General features: G+C 40.8%; 1 protein-coding gene across 1 annotated transcript; it reads right to left on the bottom strand.

Annotated features, from left to right (window-relative positions):
- Positions 1 to 342: 342 nt before the first annotated feature.
- On the bottom strand, positions 343 to 25,560 carry LOC128462285 (O-acyltransferase like protein-like). The gene is made up of 15 exons (XM_053447593.1): positions 25,404 to 25,560; positions 4,779 to 4,912; positions 4,597 to 4,675; positions 4,381 to 4,516; positions 4,057 to 4,253; positions 3,184 to 3,396; positions 2,998 to 3,100; positions 2,476 to 2,577; positions 2,160 to 2,325; positions 1,981 to 2,060; positions 1,756 to 1,866; positions 1,455 to 1,578; positions 1,137 to 1,323; positions 565 to 707; positions 343 to 444 (listed from the first exon to the last, which is right to left on the bottom strand). The coding sequence occupies exons 1-15, from the start codon at positions 25,558 to 25,560 to the stop codon at positions 343 to 345; spliced, it is 2,034 nt and encodes a 677-aa protein (XP_053303568.1).
- Positions 25,561 to 26,248: the final 688 nt, after the last annotated feature.

The raw sequence follows: 26,248 nt of genomic DNA, 5'->3' as shown, positions 1-26,248 counted from the left end.
TAATTTAAACAGGTTTAAAGTTATAGATGGTTGTACAGCACTGTGTTGAATAATAATTTGGTTGTATGTTTGATTGAAAACTAAAATCTATTTTCAATATATTCTAACATATATCATTCTGAAGGTTGGTGCAAATGTTGATTTTAGTGGAATCAATCACAAGCTTACCTTACTTTTGGGACGTTTTCTTTTTTCTATACCAAACACGTACATTAAGTTTATTAACCAGGAAGCATATTTCCACAGGGAAACTGGCACAGCTCATAAGGCACAAACAAACAGAGTATAGAAATGAAGTTTTAACGACTGGATGAAGGTTCTCTATTGTGCTCGGACATGCATCTATGTACGGCTGTATTTTAGAAGGTAGGTCTTCTCAATCAGCACAGTCAGCACGTAGCTCAGCACCAGCGTTAGCACCAAATGGCCAAGGAAAATGTACATCTAATGAAGAGAGAAGACACAGTGCACTAAGTTAAAATAGTATATATACTGTAGATAAAGAAAGAGCCAACTCTGCGTCAGTTGTGGGTTTTATGGAACCAAATGTAACGGACCACTTACAAAGTTTAAGTCTGTGTAGTGGATCGGGGTCTCTTGCAGGCCTATATAGATGACGATGACAATAGGATGTGACAGGTAGCAGGCAAAACTAATGTTGGAAAGTGGAAGCCAGAAACCCAATGACAAGAAGCTCTTGATAAAACCTGGAGAATCAGAAATTTAAAATACATTCATATATTTGCTTTCAGGTGTAAAATATCTCACTTATTACTTAACAACAAATGTACAAACATGCTACAACTGAACACAGTTTGTTCTTGTATACTGTTCAAAAGCAAGCTCAACAATTTTATTTTTCATTTTAAGTGTAATATGGGCTTAAAGCTCGGGTTGGTAATCATGGAAAGGAGCGCAGGCTATACTTTGAAAAAATTGCAACGATAAATCCTACATCCTTCCATTGTCAAAGCCACGGCCCCAAAATGCATGAAAACATCACTAACTGACAACTTTCATTACTTTCATGCTAACTGCTGTAATGAATGGCACCCCAGACCCAGATGACTTTATTTAAAGATTGAATATTTCCTCAACCAACCGTTTTCTGGACTCAGAACTCGGGTTTTGTTTACCTCCATAACCTTCCTCGCAGGCCACTATGATCCAGGTCACAGCCAAAGCCCAGAGGGTTCTGTGCAGTCCTTGATAGAAGGCATGTGGCAACGACAGAGAGGTTGGCTCCTCCTTTAGGACGTAGGCTAATCCAACCACCACAGCCAAAAGTGAAAGACAGCAGAACCAACCAAGTGCAGCCTGCCACTGCAGCAACAGTAAGATCACACGTGATGTCAGCATTGTGACTTTTATTTATATCTGATATTACAAACAAGCATATAATTCTTGTTGAAACAATGTGTGAGGTACCTTTCAATATAATCATACGTTCTTACCTTGTGCTTTACGACCGGATCTTTCTTTGTGGTCAAGTATATTCCAGTCAAGACCCCTATTAAAAATGGCCCATATCTTGTGTAGGGTTTCGTATAGTAATGTAACATATAATTCAAATTGAACCTACAAAAATGAACAAATAAGATATTTTTTTTAATTCAAAAGAAACAGATGGAATGGCTACTTTGCTTTTTCTCTCTTTTACATTGGATTCTACAGTAATGAAGTGTCAGTGTCAACAGACAGAATTATTAGATAGATTTGGTTCCTATTTGCATTCGCACTGGATCACAGTCTTACCCTGAAATTGTCTGGAAGACGGGCAGCTGCAGGAGCGCAGTCGTGATGGCACCAGAAGCAATGGTCATCAGCATCAGGCCTCCTGCCACAGCCGCAAACACACCTTTGTTCCTGATAAACACCAGATAGGATGGGTAGGATTACGTGTGTGTAACGCGGTGGCTGTTTTAAAACACTACTATTAGAAATATATTTTGAAATGATATAAAAGCACAGTGAACATACAATTTGTAAAAATAGAGCAATGGTGGAGTGGTGGCATAGCACTGGAAGTCAAGAGACAAGTACCATGCCCACGGGATGCACTGGAGAGAGAGAAGAAACAAATGTGTAAAAGTACAGTGGGTCAATAAACATACAAATACATTTCCAACAGACAGCCAGAGAAAGTTTGAAATTACTACCAGCTTTGTGAATGTGAGGAGATTGCTAATCAACAGCACGTTCCCCCACCAGTACGTCTTACAGTCCGCCCCTGTCTCAGTAATTTGGAACCAGTATGGCCCCCCCCGTACTAAAGAGTTGAGGCCGGTACTGAAACACAGGATGAACAGATGCAGTGGTTGAATCCTGTAATGACAGAAAGAAACAATTAAATCAACATTGGTTCTGAGATCACGTTTTAAATGAAGGGCGTCGAGATTCTAATGAGAAAAAATTACTTTATGACACTGACAGATTTGCATGAGTTGATTGGGTAAATTGATGAATACACTTTACCTTTTAATCCTGTTGAAGAGGTAGCTGGCCACCATAGAGATGCTCAGTTTGCCATCAGCCCTGTTGATGGAGTTTAGCAGAGACCTGGCACTGAGCAGACCCCTGAAACACAGATGCTGCCATTAAACTCACCCTTAAACCTTTTTCAGATACATTAGATTGTAACAGCTTTCAGGCATGAACACCTGAATATAATATCCAGAAATGGTTATTTTTTAGAACTCTGCCTTTTACATATGAGGAACGTAGCAGGAGATTGTCCGACACATTCACAACAACAGGAAAAATCTTAAATATTGGTGCACTCTTTAAGGTATTTTACGTTATGCGTACTTTGCATGTTAGAAACGTCATCAACACGCCCACTCTCTTGAACTTTCCATACATTTCACTGTTGTATTCACACATAGGCCCACTCTGACATTTTCCTGGCCCTTTTAATTAAGGGGCTGACAGGGGAAATTCTGTAACTGCCTCGAACCGGCTTGTCGATTCCACCACTGTCTTCACGCTTCTTCTCACCCCAGCACCAAAAAGGTGTCAACAGCCAGAAAACCAGGTCCAGGTCCAGCAATCACATAGAGAGGGTTGCTCTGTACTTCTTTCTCCCAATGTTTCTTGTTATCTGCAACAGAGATGATACAATATAGGTACAATGATATGTGAGTAATGGGGAGACTTCCAAACTGAAGGACCAATATCTCATACCTAGGAGGAACATGACAGAATACTGGTTGGAGTGGCCACACATGATCCAGAACAGGCTGAGGACACGGATGCCGTTCAGGGAGGAGTAGCCCCCTCCTGGGATGGATGAGGAGGTGCTCAGGACACCTTGGCTGGTATTCTGAAGAGAAAGTGCCTCCAGGCCCCGGTTCACACAGCTTCGAGGAAAACACAGTGGTTTGTGGCTGGTGCTATCTACAAGGACAATATAAAAATAAAAAGAAGATGCAATCTATAAATATAAAGATTTGGCTACTGCACCTTGACAATTATTATGGAAATTAACTTGCACAAAAACTCCTTTTATATTTCGTTTCAAAATGTAACAGCTGTTCTGCTGTGGTTGTATATATAAAGTTTATTTTAGTACAAAGTGTAGCTGTACAGTAGGGTTTTCAAAAGTATAAATACTTTGATACTTTTTCAATAACGTGTGTTTAAAAATTATGCAATCTCCATAAATTTCCCTTTTGATGGTATCGAAGAAAAGAACTGAAGCAAATTAACTGATCCTCAACCTTTGGCTCTTTTTTACAGTTGTTAGTGTAAATCCATTACTTGTACAATTTGATGACTTAATTATTAATTAAATGGATATGTATTGTATATATAAATGACCCTCAGCTATTGTCACAACTTTTGGGTTGTGACAGAAAGAGTAGGGTCGCAATTAAAAACAGCCTAAGTGATTTTTCTTCGTCAGGTGACTGACGATGTAGCGTTGTTTTTTATACATTCATATCAAAGTCTTTGTTTAGTTTTTGTATCATTACAACTCTAGTTCAGTATGTATTTCATTATCTATTTTCTGTTGATCTTGCAGTCACAGCTTGGAACCAGTTCCTGTGAACTTACCCTTTTCCTCTAGGCTGCCACCGTTCCTTTCACTGCCAGAGGAGCCATTGCTCTTCAGGGTCCCATAAAGGTTGAGGCCAGTGTATATAGAGGATGATTCAAGAGACGGACTGACCTCCCTGTTCTTTTTCCACCTTATAATAGCGGTGAGCAGGGTGGCGGCAAGAGGAATCGCGACCATCACAGAACACACAAACCTGCAGGAGAAAAGGTACCAGTATTTTAGATGGAGTGTAGAATCCCTCAGATGAAGTCCTACACATGTAAAGAAGCACTTCTCCAGTTCATTACTCATGGAAATAATTCAATAGAGAGTAAACTGACAGGCATGTGACCTCGAATGCATCTGGGGAAACGGTGTTGGACAAACAGTGGGTCATCAACAGGGCCTGAGCGGTTTGATTGACCAGGATGGAAGGAAAAGGAGGAATGAGGGACGTCTGACCAATCTGAAGTCTCCCTGTTAAAAAAGTCGAGATGTCAAGATAACAAAATTTCACCAAATAAACTGAGTGAATCAAGACTTTTAGAATCACTGACCGTATAGCACCAGCATTTCCACATCCTCTTCCTTGCAGGAGTCAGGAACACAAATACCCACAAAATAGCGAACTGTTTCCTGGGTCAGTAAAAACACGGCAATTGAAATAGAAATCTCCCATCCTTGTAGCTAGATGCCAGGACAAGGTTTTATCTCTTAAAATGATGGTTCATATTGTTACCTGCTGACGAAACACCTGGCAGTACTGTCCAGAGAAGGTGGAGCCATGGGCAGACTGACACTGCTGCTGGGATCCTGGCTGGTTGACATTACCTCCTTCAACATTGCTGCCCATCTTTCCAAACGCATCATACACTGATAATAAACACAAATACACCAACAATTATTTTGTATTCACTTTCTTTAACATTGCTAGATAGGGCTTTTTTCAACATTTTCCATGGTTTGTCAGGCATATTTATTGGACTGATGTTGATGACAATTTGGTGTAGATCTAAAAATACATCCAGATCCAGTGAATTCGAACTTTGATCTTAACAGAGTAAATCTTTCAAACTTATATAAAATCACAAACATGAACAGTTATTAATTAAATTCAGTTTCATTTCATGATAAAAATGTCAATAATAATAACAAAATAATAATAAGGAAGAGTAATTGAATAACTCTGTTTTCAGAACCCATTTCACGTATAAAAATGCATCTAAAAGTGTCTTAAAAAGAAAAAGAAATAGGCAAAACATTATTAAAAAATAAATATTAGATAGTCAAGAAGTAAATAAAACTAGGGCTACGTTGTAGCACTAACGGGCCCGAGCACAGGCAATTTCAAGTCTGTTGCGGTCGGGGAAGAGAGAGCGATCGATGACCAAGCGCACGTCTCTGCCTTGCGTGCGTTTTAAGCTCTGCAGCAAGAATAAACGCTTCACTTCCTGTAGCCAGCAGGTGGCGCTATGATTTTAAGTCATGGTGTCTTTGTAGATGTCATCAGGTCGCGACTCTTGTCTTACATGTCTAGTTTGGAGTCGATGGGACCAAATATGTCTAAGATATAGAAGCTTGTGTTTTCATGGCGTTCATCACACTTTGCCGCCACGCCACGGTCAGACGGTGTGTCAGAAAGTTGTTTCTTTGATAACTTTTTATCTCCATATTGTTGTGATGACACTCATCTAAATTTTTTGTTGATCTGATGAAAGCTCTCCGAGAAGTACATAAAAATAGAACATGTACCAAAAACAAGACATTTCCTGCTGCCACCAGGGGGCGCTGTCATTTTAAGTCAAGATTTTTGTGTTGTTGTCTTCAGGTCGCGACTCTTGTCTTACATGTGTAGTTTGGAGTCCATGGGACCAAATATGTCTGAGATATAGAAGCTCGTGTTTTGATGGCGTTTCGTCACACTTTGACGCCCCGCCACAGTCAGACGGTGTGGCGAAAAGTTTTTTCTTTGATAACTTTAGATCTTCATTTTGTTGTGATGACAGTCGTCTAAATTTTAAGTTGATCTGATGAAAGCTCTACGAGAAGTACATTAAAGTAAAAAATTATGGAATATGACCAAAATAGTCACTAAATCAAAAATGGCGGGCTTCCTGTTGCGTTTTTCATAATGCTCCAAGAGGCTTTTTTGTACATCTGGTGATGATACACAACTGTCTTCAATTTCGTGAGGATCAGTGAATGCTAAATGAGGTGCATCTCCGTAAATGAGGGGCTCTCCGTTGGTGGCGCTGTTGAGCCATTTTGCCACGCCCATTTCCAAATACCCCAGAATACGTAAATTTTCACGACTTTCTAACTTACTGCAAACTTTTACAACTTTTTGAGCATGGTAAAACCCTCAAAAAGCCAATTCATTAACGACACAGCAAAATAATAATAATAGGAATAATAATAATCATTTCAATTTCAATAGGTCCTCTCACCGATTTCGGTGCTCGGGCCCTAACTAGGGCTACGTTGTAGCACTAACGGGCCCGAGCACAGGCAATTTCAAGTCTGTTGCGGTCGGGGAAGAGAGAGCGATCGATGACCAAGCGCACGTCTCTGCCTTGCGTGCGTTTTAAGCTCTGCAGCAAGAATAAACGCTTCACTTCCTGTAGCCAGCAGGTGGCGCTATGATTTTAAGTCATGGTGTCTTTGTAGATGTCATCAGGTCGCGACTCTTGTCTTACATGTCTAGTTTGGAGTCGATGGGACCAAATATGTCTAAGATATAGAAGCTTGTGTTTTCATGGCGTTCATCACACTTTGCCGCCACGCCACGGTCAGACGGTGTGTCAGAAAGTTGTTTCTTTGATAACTTTTTATCTCCATATTGTTGTGATGACACTCATCTAAATTTGTTGTTGATCTGATGAAAGCTCTCCGAGAAGTACATAAAAATAGAACATGTACCAAAAACAAGACATTTCCTGCTGCCACCAGGGGGCGCTGTCATTTTAAGTCAAGATTTTTGTGTTGTTGTCTTCAGGTCGAGACTCTTGTCTTACATGTGTAGTTTGGAGTCCATGGGACCAAATATGTCTGAGATATAGAAGCTCGTGTTTTGATGGCGTTTCGTCACACTTTGACGCCCCGCCACAGTCAGACGGTGTGGCGAAAAGTTTTTTCTTTGATAACTTTAGATCTTCATTTTGTTGTGATGACAGTCGTCTAAATTTTAAGTTGATCTGATGAAAGCTCTACGAGAAGTGCATTAAAGTAAAAAATTATGGAATATGACCAAAATAGTCACTAAATCAAAAATGGCGGGCTTCCTGTTGCGTTTTTCATAATGCTCCAAGAGGCTTTTTTGTACATCTGGTGATGATACACAACTGTCTTCAATTTCGTGAGGATCAGTGAATGCTAAATGAGGTGCATCTCCGTAAATGAGGGGCTCTCCGTTGGTTGCGCTGTTGAGCCATTTTGCCACGCCCATTTCCAAATACCCCAGAATAGGTAAATTTTCACGACTTTCTAACTTACTGCAAACTTTTACAACTTTTTGAGCATGTTAAAGCCCCCAAAAAGCCAATTCATTAACGACACAGCAAAATAATAATAATAATAAGAATAATAATAATCATTTCAATTTCAATAGGTCCTCTCACCGAAATCGGTGCTCGGGCCCTAACTAGGGCTACGTTGTAGCACTTGCGGGCCCGAGCACCCGCACGTTGAAGCCTGTTGCGGTCGGTGGAGAGAGCGATCGATGACCAAGCGCACATCATCGATCGAGCATGCACTTCTCCACGTTAAATGCGTTTTGCGCTCTGCGGCAGTAGGTTTGCCAGTAGGTGGCGCCATCACTATTATTACGCACAGACATACAGTGCCTTGCATAAGTATTCACCCCCCTTGGACTTTTCCCCATTATGTACTGTTACTAACTGGAATTCAAATAGACTTAAATGAACTTTTTCCCGTTTGATCAACAAAACATGCATAGTACTTTGGAGGTGCAAAATAAATTTTATTGTGACACAAACAATAATGAGATCAAAAAAGTTGACATCTGTTGGGTGCATAAGTATTCACCCCCCTGTGTCAATACTTGGTAGAACCCCCTTTCGCTGCAATTACAGCTGCAAGTCTTTTGGGGTTTGTCTCTACCAGCTTTGCACATCTAGAGATGGAAAGGTTTGTCCATTCTTCTTGGCAAAAAAGATGAAGCTCAGTCAGATTGGATGGAGACCGTCTGTGAACCGCAATCTTCAAGTCTTGCCATAGATTCTCTATTGGATTGAGGTCTGGGCTTTGACTGGGCCATTTTAAGACATTAACATTCTTTAATCCAAACCATTCCTTTGTAGCTCTGGCTGTATGTCTAGGGTCATTGTCCTGCTGAAAGATGAACCTCCGCCCCAGTCTCAAGTCTTTTGCAGACTGCATCAGATTTTCTTCAAGGATTTCCCTGTATTTGGCTCCATCCATCTTTTCCTCTATTCTGACCAGTTTCCCTGTACCTGCTGAAGAGAAGCATCCCCACAGCATGATGCTACCACCACCATGTTTCACTGTTGGGATGGTGTGCTCAGGTTGATGGGCAGTGTTGGGTTTTCGCCACACATAGCGTTTTGCATTGAGGCCAAAAAGTTCCATTTTGGTCTCATCTGACCAGAGCACCTTCTTCCACATGTTTGCTGTGTCTCCCACATGGCTTCTGGCAAACTCCAAACGGGATTTTTTATGGATCCCTTTCAACAATGGCTTTCTTCTTGCCACTCTTCCATAAAGGCCAGATTTGTGGAGTAGACGACTAATAGTTGTCCTATGGACAGATTCTCCCACCTCAGCTGTGGATCTCTGCAACTCCTCCAGAGTAACCATGGGCCTCCTGGTTGCTTCTCTGATTATTTTTCTCCTTGTCCGACTCTTCAGTTTGGGTGGACGGCCTCCTCTTGGTAGGTTTGCGGTTGTGCCATATTCTTTCCATTTTCTTATGATGGATTTTATGGTGCTCAGAGAGATGTTCAAAGCTCTGGATATTTTTTTATAACCTAACCCTGCTTCATATTTCTCCACAACTTTATCCCTGACCTGTTTGGTGAGCTCCTTGGTCTTCATGATGCTGTTTGTTCAGTAATGATCTCCAACAAACTCTGAGTCCGTCACAGAACAGGTGTATTTATACTGAGATTAAATTGCAGGTGGACCCTATTTACTAATTATGTGACTTGCAAATGTGACTTGTGAATGCAATTGGTCGCACCAGATCTTTGTTAGGGGTTTCACAGTAAAGGGGGTGAATACATATCCACTCAACACTTTTCAGATTTTTATTTGTAAATAATTGTGAAATCCATGTAATATTTCCCCCCACTTCCAAATGATGCACTATTTTGTGTTGGTCCATTACATAAACTCACGATGAAATAAATTTTAATCTGTGGTTATACCATGACAAAATGTAGAAAAGTCCAAAGGGGGTGAATACTTATGCAAGGCACTGTATATATCTGTTCATGTAGGCGCTCTGATGTAGCGTGAGCAATTTTGTGTCAATTGGACAATGTTAACACAACTTAATTTTCACACTGATCAGTAGGTGGCGCTATGACCCTGAACTAATATTTATATGTGGAGCTGTTCAGAATAGTATTGTGATCATAGGTCAGTAGTTTGGAGCCGGTTGGATAATGCAGAGTGGATTAACAAAGTACTTCCTGTTTCCTGGCGAATCAGTAGGTGGCGCTATGACACTGAGGAAATATTGACACATAGAGCTGTTCAGGCTTGGACTCTGACCATGTGACAGAAGTTTTGTAGTGATAGGACAATGCACAGTGGAGTTATGATAACATCGTGTCCTTTGGCGAAGGAAAATCCTTCGCCGCACATCAATGTTTACACGGTTTGAGGAAACGTCACAATTCTGACCATGATCTAATGACTTGACTGAGCTGATTTGAGCTGTATATTGTAAATCAGCCAGGAGCAGTTCATCAAAGTATAAAACATGTCACTTCATGTTGCCACCAGGGGGCGCTGTGATTTCAAGTCATAATTTCTGTGTAGATGTCATCAGGATGGCACCCTTGACTTACATGTCTAGTTTGGACTCGATTGGACAATGTATGTCCGAGATACAGAACCTCGTGTTTTGATGGCGTTTAATCAAACTCAAGACGCCACGCCACGGTCACACGGTGTGACGAAAGGTCAATCTCTTAATCACTTTTTATCTCCATCTTGTTGTGATGGCACTGATCTTAATTTGAAGTTAATCTGATGAAAGCCCTGGGACAAGTGCATCAAGTAAAAATGTGGAATATGGGAAAAAAATGGCCACTTAATCCAAAATGGCGGCCTCCCTGTTTGGTCAAGCATACCTATCCAAGATATTTTTTTGTTTGTTATGAAACGACACATGTCCCGATAGATTTGTATAAATGTCGGCCATCGTAGTGCCGGGGTTGCCCTATAGGGGGCGCTGGTCAGTTTTTTTGCCACGCCCATTTCTTAAAACCATATGAATATCTTCAGGGGGGGGCTGTTGTTACACACATGTAGTTTGAGAGAGATAGAATCATGAACACTGAAGTTACAGCAATTTCGTGTTTCACGGCGAGTTGATGAACTTTAATGCCACGCCATTCATATGGCGTTTGACGAAAAGTCACGGTAATCTTATGTCTTCATTGTCAATGTCTTGGGACCCATTTGATACAGTTTGACATGGTTGAGGTCAGTGGATGAGGAGAAATTCATCCAAGTGTAAGACAAGCAAAAAACAAGACATTTCCTGTTGCCACCAGGGGGCGCTGCGGTTTTAAGTCATCATTTATGCATAGATGTCATCAGGCGGGGACTATTGTCTTACATGTCTAGTTTGGACTTGATTGGAACATGTATCTCCGAGATACAGATGCCCGTGTTTTGATGGCGTGTAACCAATTTTTAACGCCATGCCACGGTCACACGGTGTGATAAAAAAAAAATCCCTCAATCATTTTTTATCTCCATCTTGTTGTGATGACACTCATCTGAATTTGAAGTTGATCTGATGAAAGCCCTGGGACAAGTACGTAAAAGTAAAAATGTGGGATATTGCCAAAATGGCCACTAAAAGCAAAATGGCGGACTTCCTGTTGCGTTTTTCATAATGCTCCATGAGACTTTTTTTCATGACTGGTCACGATACACCTATATCCAGATTTTGATGAAAATCCGTTATGTGGAAACCTAGGGGCTGGTTCCAGGGGGCGCTGTAGAGCCATTTTGCCACGCCCAATTCCAATTACTCCAGAATACTAAAATATCCGCAGACCTTGAATTTCCTGCAAAGTTTCATAACTTTTTGAGCATGTCTAGACCCTGAAAAAGCCCCCCAAAGGGAAATAATAATAACTAGGGCTACGTTGTAGCACTAACGGGCCCGAGCACAGGCAATTTCAAGTCTGTTGCGGTCGGGGAAGAGAGAGCGATCGATGACCAAGCGCACGTCTCTGCCTTGCTTGCGTTTTAAGCTCTGCAGCAAGAATTAACGCTTCACTTCCTGTAGCCAGCAGGTGGCGCTAGGATTTTAAGTCATGGTGTCTTTGTAGATGTCATCAGGTCGCGACTCTTGTCTTACATGTCTAGTTTGGAGTTGATTGGACCAAATATGTCCAAGATACAGACGCTCGTGTTTTGATGGCGTGTGATCAGACTTTGACTCCACGCCATGGTAAAAGTTTAGTGTTTTCCTATTTTGTAACAGGTAAAAATAGCAGTTAAATGTCAACAGTTGTCTTTATTGTCGTTCTATTATTTAATAAATGCAACAAACTATAGTTTTTATATATATTGTATGTCTATATATATATATATAACTTTATAACCTGTGTTATCAAATATGTTGTGCGGCACCAGACAGCTTTAAATTGGGGGAAGAGTGGTCGAGCACAGGCAATTTCAAGTCTGTTGCGGTCGGGGGAGAGAGAACGATCGATGACCAAGCGCATGTCTCTGCCTTGCGTGCGTTTTAAGCTCTGCAGCAACAATGAACGCTTCACTTCCTGTAGCCAGTGGCGCTAGGATTTTAAGTCATGATGTCTGTGTAGATGTCATCAGGTCGCGACCCTTGTCTTACATGTCTAGTTTGGAGTTGATTGGACCAAATATGTCCAAGATACAGACACTCGTGTTTTGATGGCGTGTGATCAGACTTTGACTCCACGCCATGGTCAGAGTTTGGTGTTTTCCTATTTTGTAACAGGTAAAAATAGCAGTTAAATGTCAACAGTTGTCTTTATTGTCGTTCTATTATTTAATAAATGCAACAAACTATAGTTTTTATATATATATATATAACTTTATAACCTGTGTTATCAATAATGTTGTGCGGCACCAGACAGCTTTAAATTGGGGGAAGAGTGGTCAAGCACAGGCAATTTCAAGTCTGTTGCGGTCGGGGAAGAGAGAACGATCGATGACCAAGCGCATGTCTCTGCCTTGCGTGCGTTTTAAGCTCTGCAGCAACAATAAACGCTTCACTTCCTGTAGCCAGCAGGTGGCGCTAGGATTTTAAGTCATGATGTCTTTGTAGATGTCATCAGGTCGCGACCCTTGTCTTACATGTCTAGTTTGGAGTTGATTGGACCAAATATGTCCAAGATACAGACACTCGTGTTTTGATGGCGTGTGATCAGACTTTGACTCCACGCCATGGTTAGAGTTTGGTGTTTTCCTATTTTGTAACAGGTAAAAATAGCAGTTAAATGTCAACAGTTGTCTTTATTGTCGTTCTATTATTTAATAAATGCAACAAACTATAGTTTTTATATATATTGCATGACTATATATATATATATATATATATATAACTTTATAACCTGTGTTATCAAATATGTTGTGCGGCAACAGACAGCTTTAAATTGGGGGAAGAGTGGAGGAAATAGTAAAGGTTGCCTACCCCTGCCTTAGGTGACACAATTTGTGCCTTGGTCAAACCATGATCCTACACTGCCCTCTAGTGACTTAATATTGCGGTACAAGTAGGTTGTGCCGGCAATATAAAGCCACTAGAGGTCAGTATAAGACCATGAAACACATACATGGTTGAAATGAAAACAGGTCTTTTCATTTTGCACATCAAGATTTTAAGCCTCACCACGGTCACACGGATTGATGAAAAGTTTAAATTTTGATAACTTTAGATCTTCATCTTGTTTTGTAGAGTCTCATCTAATTTTTAAGTTGATCTGATGAAAGCTCTCCGAGTAGTACATAAAAACATAACACGTCTTAAAAACAAGACATTTCCTGTTGCCACCAGGGGGCGCTGTGATTGTAAGTCACAATTTCTGCAGTGATGTCTTCTGGTCGCGACTCTTGTCGTATGTGTCTAGTTTGGACTCAATTGGACAAACTATGTCTGAAATATGGAAGCTTGTGTTTTGATGGCGTTTCATCAAACTTTAACGCCACACCACGGTCAGACGGTTTTGCTAAAACGTAATCCTTCAATAACTTTAGATCTCCAATTTGTTGTGATGACGATCGTCTAAATTTGAAGTTGATCTGATGAAAGCTGTACGACAAGTACATCAAAGAAAAAATATGGAATATGACCAAAATGGCCACTAAAGTCAAACTGGCGGGCTTCCTGTTGCGTTATTCATAATGCACTGATGGACTTTTTTGTGCATCTAGTCATGATACAAAATAGTCTTTGTTTTTTTTGAAGATCGGTGAATGCTAAATGAGGGGCTTTTCCGTAGGTGGCGCTCTTGAGCCATTTTGCCACGCCCTTTTCAAAATACTCCAGAATACGTAAATTTTCGCCGCCTTCGAATTTACTGCAAACTCCTACAACTTTTTGAGCACATTAAAGCCCTCAAAAAGCCAATTCATTTAAGCTAAGAAAAATAATAATAATAATAATAATAATAATCATTTCAATTTCAATAGGGCCTCCCACCGATTTCGGTGCTCGGGCCCTAACTAGGGCTACGTTGTAGCACTGGCGGGCCCGAGCACCCGCACGTTGAAGCCTGTTGCGGTCGGTGGAGAGAGCGATCGATGACCAAGCGCACATCATCGATCGAGCATGCACTTCTCCACGTTAAATGCGTTTTGCGCTCTGCGGCAGTAGGTTTGCCAGTAGGTGGCGCCATCACTATTATTACGCACAGACATATATATCTGTTCATGTAGGCGCTCTGATGTAGCGTGAGCAGTTTTGTGTCAATTGGACAATGTTAACACAACTTAATTTTCACACTGATCAGTAGGTGGCGCTATGACCCTGAACTAATGTTTATATATGGAGCTGTTCAGATCATGATTGTGATCATAGGTCAGAAGTTTGGAGCCGGTTGGATAAGGCAGTGTGGATTAACAAAGTACTTCCTGTTTCATGGATAATCAGTAGGTGGCGCTATGACACTGAGGAAATATTGACACATAGAGCTGTTCAGGCTTGTACTCTTATCATGTGACAGAAGTTTGGTAGTGATAGGACAATGCACAGTGGACTTATGAAAACATTGTGTCCTTTGGCGAAGGATGATCCTTCGCCGCACCTCAATGTTTAAATGGTTTGAGGAAATGTCACAATTCTGACCTTGATTCAATGACTTGACTGAGCTCATTTGAGCTGTATATCTTAAAGCAGCCAGGAGCAGTTCATCAAAGAATAAAACATGTCAATTCATGTTGCCACCAGGGGGCGCTGTGATTTCAAGTCATAATTTCTGTGTAGATGTCATCAGGCCGAAACTCTTGTCTTACATGTCTAGTTTGGACTTGATTGGACCATGTATGTTCGAGATACAGATGCTCGTGTTTTGATGGCGTGTTACCAAACTTTAACGCCACGCCACGGTCACACGGTGTGAAGGGAAAAAAATCCCTTAATCAGTTTTTATCTCAATCTTGTTGTGATGACACTCATCTGAATTTGAAGTTGATCTGATGAAAGCTCTACGACAAGTAAATCAAAGTAAAAATGTTGAATAGGGCCAAAATGGCCACTAAATCCAAAATGGCGGGCTTCCTGTTTAGTCTAGCATATCTATCCAAGAGACTTATTTGTTTGTTATGAAAAGACACATGCCCAAATCGATTTTTGTACATGTCGGCCAAGCGTAGTGCCGGGGCTGCCCGTTAGGGGGCGCTAGTCAGTTATTTTGCCACGCCCATTCCTTAAAACCATATGAAAATCTTCAAGGGGGGGATGTTGTTGCACACATGTAGTTTGAGTGAGATAGAACCATGAACACTGAAGTTAAAGCAATTTCGTGTTTCACGGCGAGGTGATGAACTTTGATGCCACGCCATTAATATGGCGTTTGACGAAAAGTCACAGTTATCTTATGCCTTCATTATCAATGTCTTGAGACCCATTTGGTACAGTTTGACATGGTTGAGGTCAGTGGATGAGGAGGAATACATCCAAGTGTAAGACAAGCAAAAAACAAGACATTTCCTGGTGCCACCAGGGGGCGCTGTGACTTTAAGTCATTATTTCTGTGTAGATGTCATCAGGCCGGGACTCTTCTCTTACATGTCTAGTTTGGACTTGATTGGACCATGTATGTTTGAGATACAGATGCACGTGTTTTGATGGCGTGGAACCAAATTTTGACTTCACGCCACGGTCACACGAAGTAACGGAAAAAAATTCCGTTGATCATTTTTTTTCTCAATCTTGTTGTGATGACACCCGTCTAATTTTTAAGTTGATCTGATGAAAGCTCTACGACAAGTACATTAAATTAAAAATGTGGAATTTGGCCAAAATGGCCACTAAATCCAAAATGGCGGGCTTCCTGTTGCATTTTTCATAATGCTCCAATAGACTTTTTTCTATGATTAGTCACGTTACACCAGTGTCTAGATTTTGGGGAAAATCGCTTATGTGGAAACCTAGGGGCTGGTTCCAGGGGGCGCTGTTGAGCCATTTTGCCACGCCCAATTCAAATTACTCCAGAAGACTAAATTGTCCGCAGACCTTGAATTTCCTGCAAAGTTTCACAACTTTTTGAGCATGTCTAGACCCTGAAAAAGCTCCCGAAAGGGAAATAATAATAATAAAAATCCTTACAGATTCAATAGGGCCTCTCACCATTCGGTGCTCGGGCCCTAACTAGGGCTACGTTGTAGCACTAACGGGCCCGAGCACAGGCAATTTCAAGTCTGTTGCGGTCGGGGAAGAGAGAGCGATCGATGACCAAGCGCACGTCTCTGCCTTGCGTGCGTTTTAAGCTCTGCAGCAAGAATAAACGCTTCACTTCCTGTAGCCAGCAGGTGGCGCTAGGATTTTAAGTCATGGTGTCCTTGTAGATGTCATCAGATCGCGACTCTTGTCTTACATGTCTAGTTTGGAGTTGATTGGACCAAATATGTCCAAGATACAGACGCTCGTGTTTTGATGGCATGTGATCAGACTTTGACTCCACGCCATGGTCAGAGTATGGTGTTTTCCTATTTTGTAGCAGGTAAAAATACCAGTTAAATGTCAACAGTTGTCTTTATTGTCGTTCTGTTATTTAATAAATGCAACAAACTATAGTTTTTATATATATTGTATAACTATATATATATATATATGTATATATATAACTTTATAACCTGTGTTATCAAATATGTTGTGCGGCTCCAGACAGATTTAAATTGGGGGAAGAGGGGACGAAATGGCTTTTTCAATAGTTACATTTTGTGTCTTGATCAAACCATGGTGTTACACTGACCTCTGGTGCCTTAATATTGGCACTACAGGTGTAATTCAATATTAAGTCACTAGAGAGCAGTGTTGGACCATTAAGTACAGACATGGTGTTTTCATTTTGTTTATCAAATTTATAAGCCTCACCACGGTCACACAGATTGATGAAAAGTTTAAATTTTGATAACTTTAGATCTTCATCTTGTTTTGTACACATGCATCAAATTTTTACGTTGATTTGATGAAGGCCCTACGAGAAGTGAGTCAAACTGTAAGACATAGAAAAACAAGACATTTGCTGTTGCCACCAGGGGACGCTGTGATTTTAAGTCACGATTTCTGTACCGATGTCTTCAGGTCGCGACTCTTGTCTTATGTGTATAGTTTGGACTCGATTGGACAAAATATGTCCAAGATACAGGAGCCTGTGTTTTGATGGCGTTTAATCAAACTTTGAGGCCACACCACGGTCAGACGGTTTTGCTAAAACTTAATCCTTCAATAACTTTAGATCTCCATTTTGTTGTGATGACGATCGTCTAAATTGTAAGTTGATTTGATGAAAGCTGTAGGAGGAGTACTTAAAAGAAAAAATATCGAATATGACCAAAATGGCCACTAAAGTCAAACTGGCGGGCTTCCTGTTGCGTTATTCATAATGCACTGATGGACTTTTTTGTGCATCTAGTCATGATACACAATAGTCTTTGTTTTTTTTGATGATCGGTGAATGCTAAATGAGGGGCTTTTCCGTAGGTGGCGCTATTGAGCGGTTTTGACACACCCGTTCCCAAATACTTCAGAATACGTAAACTTGCGCACATTTCTAATTTACTGTACACTTTAGAAACTTTTTGAGCACGTTAAAGCCCTCAAAAAGCCAATTCACTGAGCGAAGAAAAATAATAATAATAATAATCTTTTCAATTTCAATAGGTCCTCTCACCGATTTCGGTGCTCGGGCCCTAACTAGGGCTACGTTGTAGCACTTGCGGGCCCGAGCACCCGCACGTTGAAGCCTGTTGCGGTCGGTGGAGAGAGCGATCGATGACCAAGCGCACATCATCGATCGAGCATGCACTTCTCCACGTTAAATGCGTTTTGCGCTCTGCGGCAGTAGGTTTGCCAGTAGGTGGCGCCATCACTATTATTACGCACAGACATTAATATCTGTTCATGTAGGCGCTCTGATGTAGCGTGAGAAATTTTGTGTCAATTGGACAATGTTTCCGCAACTTAATTTTCACACTGATCAATAGGTGGCGCTATGATCCTGAACTAATATTCATATATGGAGCTGTTCTGATCAGTATTGTGATCATAGGTCAGTAGTTTGGAGCCGGTTGGATAATGCAGAGTGGATTAACAAAGTACTTCCTGTTTCCTGGCGAATCAGTAGGTGGCGCTATGACACTGAGGAAATATTGACACATAGAGCTGTTCAGGCTTGGACTCTGACCATGTGACAGAAGTTTTGTAGTGATAGGACAATGCACAGTGGAGTTATGATAACATCGTGTCCTTTGGCGAAGGAAAATCCTTCGCCGCACATCAATGTTTACACGGTTTGAGGAAACGTCACAATTCTGACCATGATCTAATGACTTGACTGATCTGATTTGAGCTGTATATTGTAAATCAGCCAGGAGCAGTTCATCAAAGTATAAAACATGTCACTTCCTGTAGCCACCAGGGGGCGCTGTAATTTCAAGTCATAATTTCTGTGTAGATGTCATCAGGATGGCACCCTTGTCTTACATGTCTAGTTTGGACTCGATTGGACAATGTATGTCCGAGATACAGAACCTCGTGTTTTGATGGCGTTTAATCAAACTCAAGACGCCACGCCACGGTCACACGGTGTGACGAAAGGTCAATCTCTTAATCACTTTTTATCTCCATCTTGTTGTGATGGCACTGATCTTAATTTGAAGTTAATCTGATGAAAGCCCTGGGACAAGTGCATCAAGTAAAAATGTGAAATATGGAAAAAAAATGGCCACTTAATCCAAAATGGCGGCCTCCCTGTTTGGTCAAGCATACCTATCCAAGATATTTTTTTGTTTGTTATGAAACGACACATGTCCCGATAGATTTGCATAAATGTCGGCCATCGTAGTGCCGGGGTTGCCCTATAGGGGGCGCTGGTCAGTTTTTTTGCCACGCCCATTTCTTAAAACCATATTAATATCTTCAGGGGGGGGCTGTTGTTACACACATGTAGTTTGAGAGAGATAGAATCATGAACACTGAAGTTACAGCAATTTCGTGTTTCACGGCGAGTTGATGAACTTTAATGCCACGCCATTCATATGGCGTTTGACGAAAAGTCACGGTAATCTTATGTCTTCATTGTCAATGTCTTGGGACCCATTTGATACAGTTTGACATGGTTGAGGTCAGTGGATGAGGAGAAATTCATCCAAGTGTAAGACAAGCAAAAAACAAGACATTTCCTGTTGCCACCAGGGGGCGCTGCGGTTTTAAGTCATCATTTATGCATAGATGTCATCAGGCGGGGACTATTGTCTTACATGTCTAGTTTGGACTTGATTGGAACATGTATGTCCGAGATACAGATGCCCGTGTTTTGATGGCGTGTAACCAATTTTTAACGCCATGCCACGGTCACACGGTGTGATAAAAAAAAAATCCCTCAATCATTTTTTATCTCCATCTTGTTGTGATGACACTCATCTGAATTTGAAGTTGATCTGATGAAAGCCCTGGGACAAGTACGTAAAAGTAAAAATGTGGGATATTGCCAAAATGGCCACTAAAAGCAAAATGGCGGACTTCCTGTTGCGTTTTTCATAATGCTCCATGAGACTTTTTTTCATGACTGGTCACGATACACCTATATCCAGATTTTGATGAAAATCCGTTATGTGGAAACCTAGGGGCTGGTTCCAGGGGGCGCTGTAGAGCCATTTTGCCACGCCCAATTCCAATTACTCCAGAATACTAAAATATCCGCAGACCTTGAATTTCCTGCAAAGTTTCATAACTTTTTGAGCATGTCTAGACCCTGAAAAAGCCCCCCAAAGGGAAATAATAATAACAAGTCATAATTTCTGTGTAGATGTCATCAAGCCAGAACTCTTGTCTTGCATGTCTAGTTTGGACTTGATTGGACCATGTATGTTCGAGATACAGATGCTCGTGTTTTGATGGCGTGTAACCAAACTTTAACGCCACGCCACGGTCACACGGTGTGAAGGGAAAAAAATCCCTTAATCAGTTTTTATCTCAATCTTGTTGTGATGACACTCATCTGAATTTGAAGTTGATCTGATGAAAGCTCTACGACAAGTAAATCAAAGTAAAAATGTGGAATATGGCTAAAATGGCCACTAAATCCAAAATGGCGGGCTTCCTGTTTAGTCTAGTATATCTATCCAAGAGACTTATTTGTTTGTTATGAAAAGACATATGCCCAAATCGATTTTTGTACATGTCGGCCAATCTTAGTGCCGGGGCTGCCCGTTAGGGGGCGCTAGTCAGTTATTTTGACACGCCCATTCCTTAAAACCATATGAAAATCTTCAGGGGGGTGATGTTGTTGCACACATGTAGTTTGAGTGAGATAGAACCATGAACACTGAAGTTAGAGCAATTTCGTGTTTCGCGGCGAGTTGATGAACTTTGATGCCACGCCATTAATATGGCGTTTGACGAAAAGGCACAGTTATCTTATGCCTTCATTATCAATGTCTTGAGACCCATTTGATACAGTTTGACATGGTTGAGGTCAGTGGATGAGGAGGAATACATCCAAGTGTAAGACAAGCAAAAAACAAGACATTTCCTGGTGCCACCAGGGGGCGCTGTGATTTTAAGTCATTATTTCTGTGTAGATGTCATCAGGCCGGGACTCTTCTCTTACATGTCTAGTTTGGACTTGATTGGACAATGTATGTTCGAGATACAGATGCCCGTGTTTTGATGGCGTGGAACCAAACTTTGACGACACGCCACGGTCACACGAAGTGCCGGAAAAAAATTCCGTTGATCATTTTTTTTCTCAATCTTGTTGTGATGACACGCGTCTAATTTGTAAGTTGATGTGATGAAAGCTCTACGACAAGTACATTAAAGTAAAAATGTGGAATTTGGCCAAAATGGCCACTAAATCCAAAATGGCGGGCTTCCTGTTGCATTTTTCATAATGCTCCAATAGACTTTTTTCTATGATTAGTCACGTTACACCAGTGTCTAGATTTTGGGGAAAATCGCTTATGTGGAAACCTAAGGGCTGGTTCCAGGGGGCGCTGTTGAGCCGTTTTGCCACGCCCATTTCCAAATACTCCAGATTACGTAAATTTTCACCACTCTCTAATTTACTGGAAAGTTTAAAAACTTTTTGAGCACGTTGAAGCCCTCAAAAAGCCAATTCATTGTTCGGAGAATAATAAGAATAATAATAATAAGAATAATGCCTACAATTTCAATAGGGCCTCTCACCATTCGGTGCTCGGGCCCTAACTAGGGCTACGTTGTAGCACTTGCGGGCCCGAGCACCCGCACGTTGAAGCCTGTTGCGGTCGGTGGAGAGAGCGATCGATGACCAAGCGCACATCATCGATCGAGCATGCACTTCTCCACAATAAATGCGTTTTGCGCTCTGCGGCAGTAGGATTGCCAGTAGGTGGCGCCATCACTATTATTACGCACAGACATCTATTTATCTGTTCATGTAGGCGCTCTGATGTAGCGTGAGCAATTTTGTGTCAATCGGACAATGTTAACACAACTTAATATTCACACTGATCAGTAGGTGGCGCTATGACCCTGAAGTAATATTTATATGTGGAGCTGTTCAGATTAGTATTGTGATCATAGGTCAGTAGTTTGGAGCCGGATGGATAATGCAGAGTGGATTAACAAAGTACTTCCTGTTTCCTGGCGAATCAGTAGGTGGCGCTATGACACTGAGGAAATATTGACACATAGAGCTGTTCAGGCTTGTACTCTTATCATGTGACAGAAGTTTGGTAGTGATAGGACAATGCACAGTGGACTTATGAAAACATCGTGTCCTTTGGCGAAGGATGATCCTTCGCCAAACATCAATGTTTACATGGTTTGAGGAAATGTCACAATTCTGACCTTGATTCAATGACTTGACTGAGCTCATTTGAGCTGTATATTGTAAATCAGCCAGGAGCAGTTCATCAAAGTATAAAACATGTCACTTCCTGTAGCCACTAGGGGGCGCTGTAATTTCAAGTCATAATTTCTGTGTATATGTCATCAGGATGGCACCCTTGTCTTACATATCTAGTTTGGACTCGATTGGACAATGTATGTCCGAGATACAGAACCTCGTGTTTTGATGGCGTTTAATCAAACTCAAGACGCCACGCCACGGTCACACGGTGTGACGAAAGGTCAATCTCTTAATCACTTTTTATCTCCATCTTGTTGTGATGGCACTGATCTTAATTTGAAGTTAATCTGATGAAAGCCCTGGGACAAGTGCATCAAGTAAAAATGTGGAATATGGAAAAAAAATGGCCACTTAATCCAAAATGGCGGCCTCCCTGTTTGGTCAAGCATACCTATCCAAGATATTTTTTTGTTTGTTATGAAACGACACATGTCCCGATAGATTTGTATAAATGTCGGCCATCGTAGTGCCGGGGTTGCCCTATAGGGGGCGCTGGTCAGTTTTTTTGCCACGCCCATTTCTTAAAACCATATGAATATCTTCAGGGGGGGGCTGTTGTTACACACATGTAGTTTGAGAGAGATAGAATCATGAACACTGAAGTTACAGCAATTTCGTGTTTCACGGCGAGTTGATGAACTTTAATGCCACGCCATTCATATGGCGTTTGACGAAAAGTCACGGTAATCTTATGTCTTCATTGTCAATGTCTTGGGACCCATTTGATACAGTTTGACATGGTTGAGGTCAGTGGATGAGGAGAAATTCATCCAAGTGTAAGACAAGCAAAAAACAAGACATTTCCTGTTGCCACCAGGGGGCGCTGCGGTTTTAAGTCATCATTTATGCATAGATGTCATCAGGCGGGGACTATTGTCTTACATGTCTAGTTTGGACTTGATTGGAACATGTATGTCCGAGATACAGATGCCCGTGTTTTGATGGCGTGTAACCAATTTTTAACGCCATGCCACGGTCACACGGTGTGATAAAAAAAAAATCCCTCAATCATTTTTTATCTCCATCTTGTTGTGATGACACTCATCTGAATTTGAAGTTGATCTGATGAAAGCCCTGGGACAAGTACGTAAAAGTAAAAATGTGGGATATTGCCAAAATGGCCACTAAAAGCAAAATGGCGGACTTCCTGTTGCGTTTTTCATAATGCTCCATGAGACTTTTTTTCATGACTGGTCACGATACACCTATATCCAGATTTTGATGAAAATCCGTTATGTGGAAACCTAGGGGCTGGTTCCAGGGGGCGCTGTAGAGCCATTTTGCCACGCCCAATTCCAATTACTCCGGAATACTAAAATATCCGCAGACCTTGAATTTCCTGCAAAGTTTCATAACTTTTTGAGCATGTCTAGACCCTGAAAAAGCCCCCCAAAGGGAAATAATAATAATAATAATAATAATAATAAAAATCCTTACAGATTCAATAGGGCCTCTCACCATTCGGTGCTCGGGCCCTAATAATAAAAATCCTTACAATTTCAATAGGGCCTCTCACCTTTCGGTGCTCGGGCCCTAACTAGGGCTACGTTGTAGCACTAACGGGCCCGAGCACAGGCAATTTCAAGTCTGTTGCGGTCGGGGAAGAGAGAGCGATCGATGACCAAGCGCACGTCTCTGCCTTGCGTGCGTTTTAAGCTCTGCAGCAAGAATAAACGCTTCACTTCCTGTAGCCAGCAGGTGGCGCTAGGATTTTAAGTCATGGTGTCCTTGTAGATGTCATCAGATCGCGACTCTTGTCTTACATGTCTAGTTTGGAGTTGATTGGACCAAATATGTCCAAGATACAGACGCTCGTGTTTTGATGGCATGTGATCAGACTTTGACTCCACGCCATGGTCAGAGTATGGTGTTTTCCTATTTTGTAGCAGGTAAAAATACCAGTTAAATGTCAACAGTTGTCTTTATTGTCGTTCTGTTATTTAATAAATGCAGTTTTTATATATATTGTATAACTATATATATATATATGTATATATATAACTTTATAACCTGTGTTATCAAATATGTTGTGCGGCTCCAGACAGATTTAAATTGGGGGAAGAGGGGACGAAATGGCTTTTTCAATAGTTACATTTTGTGTCTTGATCAAACCATGGTGTTACACTGACCTCTGGTGCCTTAATATTGGCACTACAGGTGTAATTCAATATTAAGTCACTAGAGAGCAGTGTTGGACCATTAACTACAGACATGGTGTTTTCATTTTGTTTATCAAATTTATAAGCCTCACCACGGTCACACAGATTGATGAAAAGTTTAAATTTTGATAACTTTAGATCTTCATCTTGTTTTGTACACATGCATCAAATTTTTACGTTGATTTGATGAAGGCCCTACGAGAAGTGAGTCAAACTGTAAGACATAGAAAAACAAGACATTTGCTGTTGCCACCAGGTGACGCTGTGATTTTAAGTCACGATTTCTGTACCGATGTCTTCAGGTCGCGACTCTTGTCTTATGTGTATAGTTTGGACTCGATTGGACAAAATATGTCCAAGATACAGGAGCCTGTGTTTTGATGGCGTTTAATCAAACTTTGAGGCCACACCACGGTCAGACGGTTTTGCTAAAACTTAATCCTTCAATAACTTTAGATCTCCATTTTGTTGTGATGACGATCGTCTAAATTGTAAGTTGATTTGATGAAAGCTGTAGGAGGAGTACTTAAAAGAAAAAATATCGAATATGACCAAAATGGCCACTAAAGTCAAACTGGCGGGCTTCCTGTTGCGTTATTCATAATGCACTGATGGACTTTTTTGTGCATCTAGTCATGATACACAATAGTCTTTGTTTTTTTGATGATCGGTGAATGCTAAATGAGGGGCTTTTCCGTAGGTGGCGCTATTGAGCGGTTTTGACACACCCGTTCCCAAATACTTCAGAATACGTAAACTTGCGCACATTTCTAATTTACTGTACACTTTAGAAACTTTTTGAGCACGTTAAAGCCCTCAAAAAGCCAATTCACTGAGCGAAGAAAAATAATAATAATAATAATCTTTTCAATTTCAATAGGTCCTCTCACCGATTTCGGTGCTCGGGCCCTAATAATGCCTACAATTTCAATAGGGCCTCTCACCATTCGGTGCTCGGGCCCTAATAATAAAAATCCTTACAGATTCAATAGGGCCTCTCACCATTCGGTGCTCGGGCCCTAATAATAATAATAATAATAATAATAAAAATCCTTACAGATTCAATAGGGCCTCTCACCATTCGGTGCTCGGGCCCTAATAATAATAAAAATCCTTACAGATTCAATAGGGCCTCTCACCATTCGGTGCTCGGGCCCTAATTACACGTCTATCTAACTACAATAATTAAGATTCTATAACAACTGGCCTCATCATTTTACAGTTTTGTAGGACTGCATATATTTTTGTAATCTAAGAAAACCAGTGGGCAACTTTTCTTTTGATGTGAATTTAAATCTATTGTCTCAAACTATCAGAAATCTCACATTGTCTATTTTCATAATTAATACATTTCTTTAAAAAGGCAGCATCACTTACTGTGGACAGCATATTCCAGTGGTCTCTCCTGGGTTAGTTCCCAGAGGAAAGTGTTGGTGTCCTCCTCACATTTTTTTGTCACGTTCAATGCCTCTGTGGTTTCCAGCTCTAAACTAGACACTGCAAACAGAAAGAACACCAAAAAACCCAGAGCCATTTTCAGGACTGAATATAAATCTTAGTAGAGGAGAGTTTAAATACTGTAGGAAGGGACACACCCTTTTTTCCTAGGGCAAAGGCAAACTTCCCCACAGCGGCAGCAGCAGATGAGAAGAGCTGATGTATTATGTGTAGGGATGCACCGATATGGAAATTCTTGGCCGATACCGATATTTAAAATAACAGATCTAAAAATACATCCAGATCCAGTGAATTCAAACTTTGATCTTAACAGAGTAAATCTTTCAAACTTATATAAAATCACAAACATGAACAGTTATTAATTAAATTCAGTTTCATTTCATGATAAAAATGTCAATAATAATAATAACCAACAAAATAATAATAAGGAAGAGTAATTGAATAACTCTGTTTTCAGAACCCATTTCACGTATAAAAATGCATCTAAAAGTGTCTTAAAAAGAATAGGCAAAACATTATTAAAAAATAAATATTAGATAGTCAAGAAGTAAATAAAATTACACGTCTATCTAACTACAATAATTAAGATTCTATAACAACTGGCCTCATCATTTTACAGTTTTGTAGGACTGCATATATTTTTGTAATCTAAGAAAACCAGTGGGCAACTTTTCTTTTGATGTGAATTTAAATCTATTGTCTCAAACTATCAGAAATCTCACATTGTCTATTTTCATAATTAATACATTTCTTTAAAAAGGCAG

This window comes from Pleuronectes platessa, chromosome 19 (assembly GCF_947347685.1).
Source record: "Pleuronectes platessa chromosome 19, fPlePla1.1, whole genome shotgun sequence".
Taxonomy (NCBI): Eukaryota; Metazoa; Chordata; class Actinopteri; order Pleuronectiformes; family Pleuronectidae; genus Pleuronectes; species Pleuronectes platessa.
This window is presented reverse-complemented; position numbering and strand designations above follow the sequence as displayed.

Coding starts and splice junctions, on each gene's coding strand:
- LOC128462285 (XM_053447593.1), bottom strand. CDS start 25,560: ATGGCTCTGGGTTTTTTGGTGTTCTTTCTGTTTGCAGTGTCTAGTTTA. Junction 4,913..25,403: donor ACTGGAATATGCTGTCCACA/GTAAGTGATGCT, acceptor GTTTATTATCAG/TGTATGATGCGTTTGGAAAG. Junction 708..1,136: donor CTGCGAGGAAGGTTATGGAG/GTAAACAAAACC, acceptor CTGATTCTCCAG/GTTTTATCAAGAGCTTCTTG.